The sequence below is a fragment of the Dendrobium catenatum genome, unplaced genomic scaffold (genome assembly GCF_001605985.2).
Source record: "Dendrobium catenatum unplaced genomic scaffold, ASM160598v2 fragScaff_scaffold_393, whole genome shotgun sequence".
In the NCBI taxonomy this organism is placed as follows: Eukaryota; Viridiplantae; Streptophyta; class Magnoliopsida; order Asparagales; family Orchidaceae; genus Dendrobium; species Dendrobium catenatum.
Window position 1 is genome coordinate 20591 of NW_021318855.1, and position 2786 is coordinate 23376.

General features: G+C 33.4%; 2 protein-coding genes across 2 annotated transcripts in view; both read right to left on the bottom strand.

Annotated features, from left to right (window-relative positions):
* The window catches only part of LOC110115065 (peptidyl-prolyl cis-trans isomerase FKBP17-1, chloroplastic), a 2330-nt gene extending 1810 nt beyond the window's left edge, over window positions 1-520 (bottom strand). The window contains exon 1 of the mRNA XM_028694115.1: window positions 458-520. Within this exon, the coding sequence (XP_028549948.1) occupies window positions 458-520 (63 nt within the window). The remainder of the gene's footprint in view (window positions 1-457) is intronic.
* A 470-nt stretch (window positions 521-990) lies between these two features.
* On the bottom strand, window positions 991-2361 carry LOC110105105 (protein PHLOEM PROTEIN 2-LIKE A2). The gene is made up of 2 exons (XM_020834478.2): window positions 2238-2361; window positions 991-1609 (listed from the first exon to the last, which is right to left on the bottom strand). Exons 1-2 carry the CDS (start codon window positions 2283-2285, stop codon window positions 1115-1117), a joined length of 543 nt encoding a protein of 180 aa, XP_020690137.2. The 5' UTR covers window positions 2286-2361; the 3' UTR covers window positions 991-1114.
* Window positions 2362-2786: the final 425 nt, after the last annotated feature.

Here is a 2786-nt window from a genome sequence, read left to right on the forward strand (position 1 = left end):
TATTGTCTGGTCATAAGTGATTAATGTACACTCATATCGTATTTTTAGGTACATAAATGACTAGTAGATTATGACAGAGAAACTCATCCTTTAAAAGGGCCCACGAGAGTAACTCTTCTAAGCAACCTCAAGAAGATGAGTATTTGTTAGGAAGTTAAAGGGAGACTCACTTCTACTTGATCAACAAGAATCACTCTACCTTGCCTACTAGGAACTTATCTCATATGGGATGACCTAAAACTTCCTCATCAAATCAACAACTAGCTAGGTGCCCATGGCATGACTGGATTATACTATGAGTCACTCACACACATACACACACACACTCTCTCTCTCTCTCTCTGCTAGAGCAACCATCCTTCCATCGAAACTCAACAATAGAAAAAGCTTATTCAGGGCTCTTAACTCGCCCCATTCACATCAATCAAAGCTTATTGCATTGATTGTCACAACTCACTTGCCAGTTTCCTCTTGGTAACTCAAGGCTCAACACAAACCACTCGCGACTTTCGACCAACATTAGATCACTAAATTACCCATGCTTTGTACTAGCTCTCAAACTCTCCCAATACTCACAGGTTTCATGTTAGTCGTCTACTCTCCATTTTGACCTGCTAGATCTGTCGGTGCCTTCAACGAACAAATTTAGATTCAAAAATTAACTACTTTTGCTACTTTGAAGCTTGTTCAATTGAGCAATTCTTCATAATCCTAAGAATTTCCTCTTTACTCTTGGCATTACCTAGAGAATGGAATTGACCGCATGAGAGAAATGGAGCAATATTTTATTCTTGTACATAATAACAATAAACATTAAATAAAATAATTGTACATAATTATAGTAGGTTATCATCATTCATTAATACTCTTATCCTAATTATTTGAGATGAACATAAAATCTCCTTCTTCTTTCCTTACTATTGAGTACTGCATGAAGAGTTAAATATACTTTGCCCAAATCTTATTGCACGACTCATTGAATATGCATAAGACATTTTTCAATAAAATATAACTTAGGCATTACAACAGAACACTAAATTCCTCTTCAACCATGCAATCAAGATTATTAAGAGATAAGACGAGGAAAAAAATAAAATAAAATAATAATAACAGCTTATGTTGTCGCTTCACAAGCTTTTTCTGACATCAGCTTCAACTCCCTAATGACAATACCTTTCTTCCACTCCTCACACTCAATCTCATGCATAGAGAAAGTCAAAGCTCCTGGTTCTTCTTTTTCTTTAGGCACAGAGAATTTCAGTCCTTCTTCAGGCAAATCTACCCAACTGCTACGTATGTAATTCGATAGATTTACTTCAGTGGATGATACCTTCGTCCCATTCACGTGTAGTTTGAAGATTACTGGATATAAATCAAAACCTGAAGCTGATGGGATCAGTTTAATGTTAAAATACAGTCTATACGGTGTATTTGGTTCCAGAATTTTGAGTGGAATTCTTCCAGTAATCTCCAGCCAGTAGACTCCTAATAGCTCCATAACACCATAATTTTCTTCTGCTCTCCTTCTCCAGTTCTTCTCATTTCCACCCCAGATTATGTTGACTGCTCTGGTGTTAAGGGTCAGTCCTCTTTTTCCAAGTTTCTCCCACTGCAAATGAATAACAGGTGAGAATCACCATTAACAAAACAGCAACTGACCTTACACTTCAGACTAAGCTCAACCTCAATGATAAGATTCTAAGAAAATTCAAGAGAGAAATGAAGGAAAAAGAAAGAGAGAGAATTTTATTGAGAAAAAAGGAAAAAAATCTTAGATTGATATTTGTGTTTTGTATTTGTCTTTAATATAGTCTAAATTAAGATTTATCTCTCAATATTGCAGTAATGAACTTTGCCAAAGATCATATAATCACTTAAATTTTTATCTCCATGTTTTTTCTAGTGGTTCTTAGCATTTCCCCCATGATTAGTTGAAATTCAAATTTTCATTTGTTTATTCTGAGGAAGAAATGTATGAGTCGCAATAATGATGACATAAATTAACTTTCCTATTTTTTATTAAGGTTATATAGTGAATTGTTAATGAAAAATTTACATTAATGATATCTAATTACCTCTTAATTACACAAAAATCAAACTCCTTCAAACTAATCAGAGTGTTAAGAACTCTTCTAGAGCAAAATCAGCTTTGGGATGCAATGCTTAGAAGTTCATGGAATCAAAGAAGCAAAAAAAGAAAAAGTAGACAGATGAAGTGCTGATATATAGTAACTCGCCTCTTCTATGTTCCCCTCAGTTTCGCCCTTCTGATGATCTGATTTCATTATTTAATAATTAAGTGATGATAGTACAAACACTGATCCTTTTTATACAGCATTTGAATAAAATGGTGGAATTGCATTGATGCTCTGAATATGATCCTGATGAGTTTGTGCTCTGTAAATATATTGAATCAGATCTCGTTTGATTCCAAAGCCATCCTTATTCTTGCCTTGGAAATGAATTTTTCCCGTGGCCAAAAAGAAAGACACCTAACAAAGCATCTGAACATGTTCTATGAATCTCTAATTATAGAAAATGTTTAATTGACATTTGCCATAATTATGATCAATATTATGATAATCTTCTTATATTATGCTTTGGATCATAATATTTCTTTTGTCTCTCATGAGTTGCTTTCAAAATTTTTTTAATAAATATAATTTTATCTATAATATTAACTACTTTTGGCATATAACTTCGATAATATCAATAGATTCCAATTATTTTTTTTATCCTTTACCAAATGCAAAATGCTCACTAGACATTTGCAAGATGTTATTCTT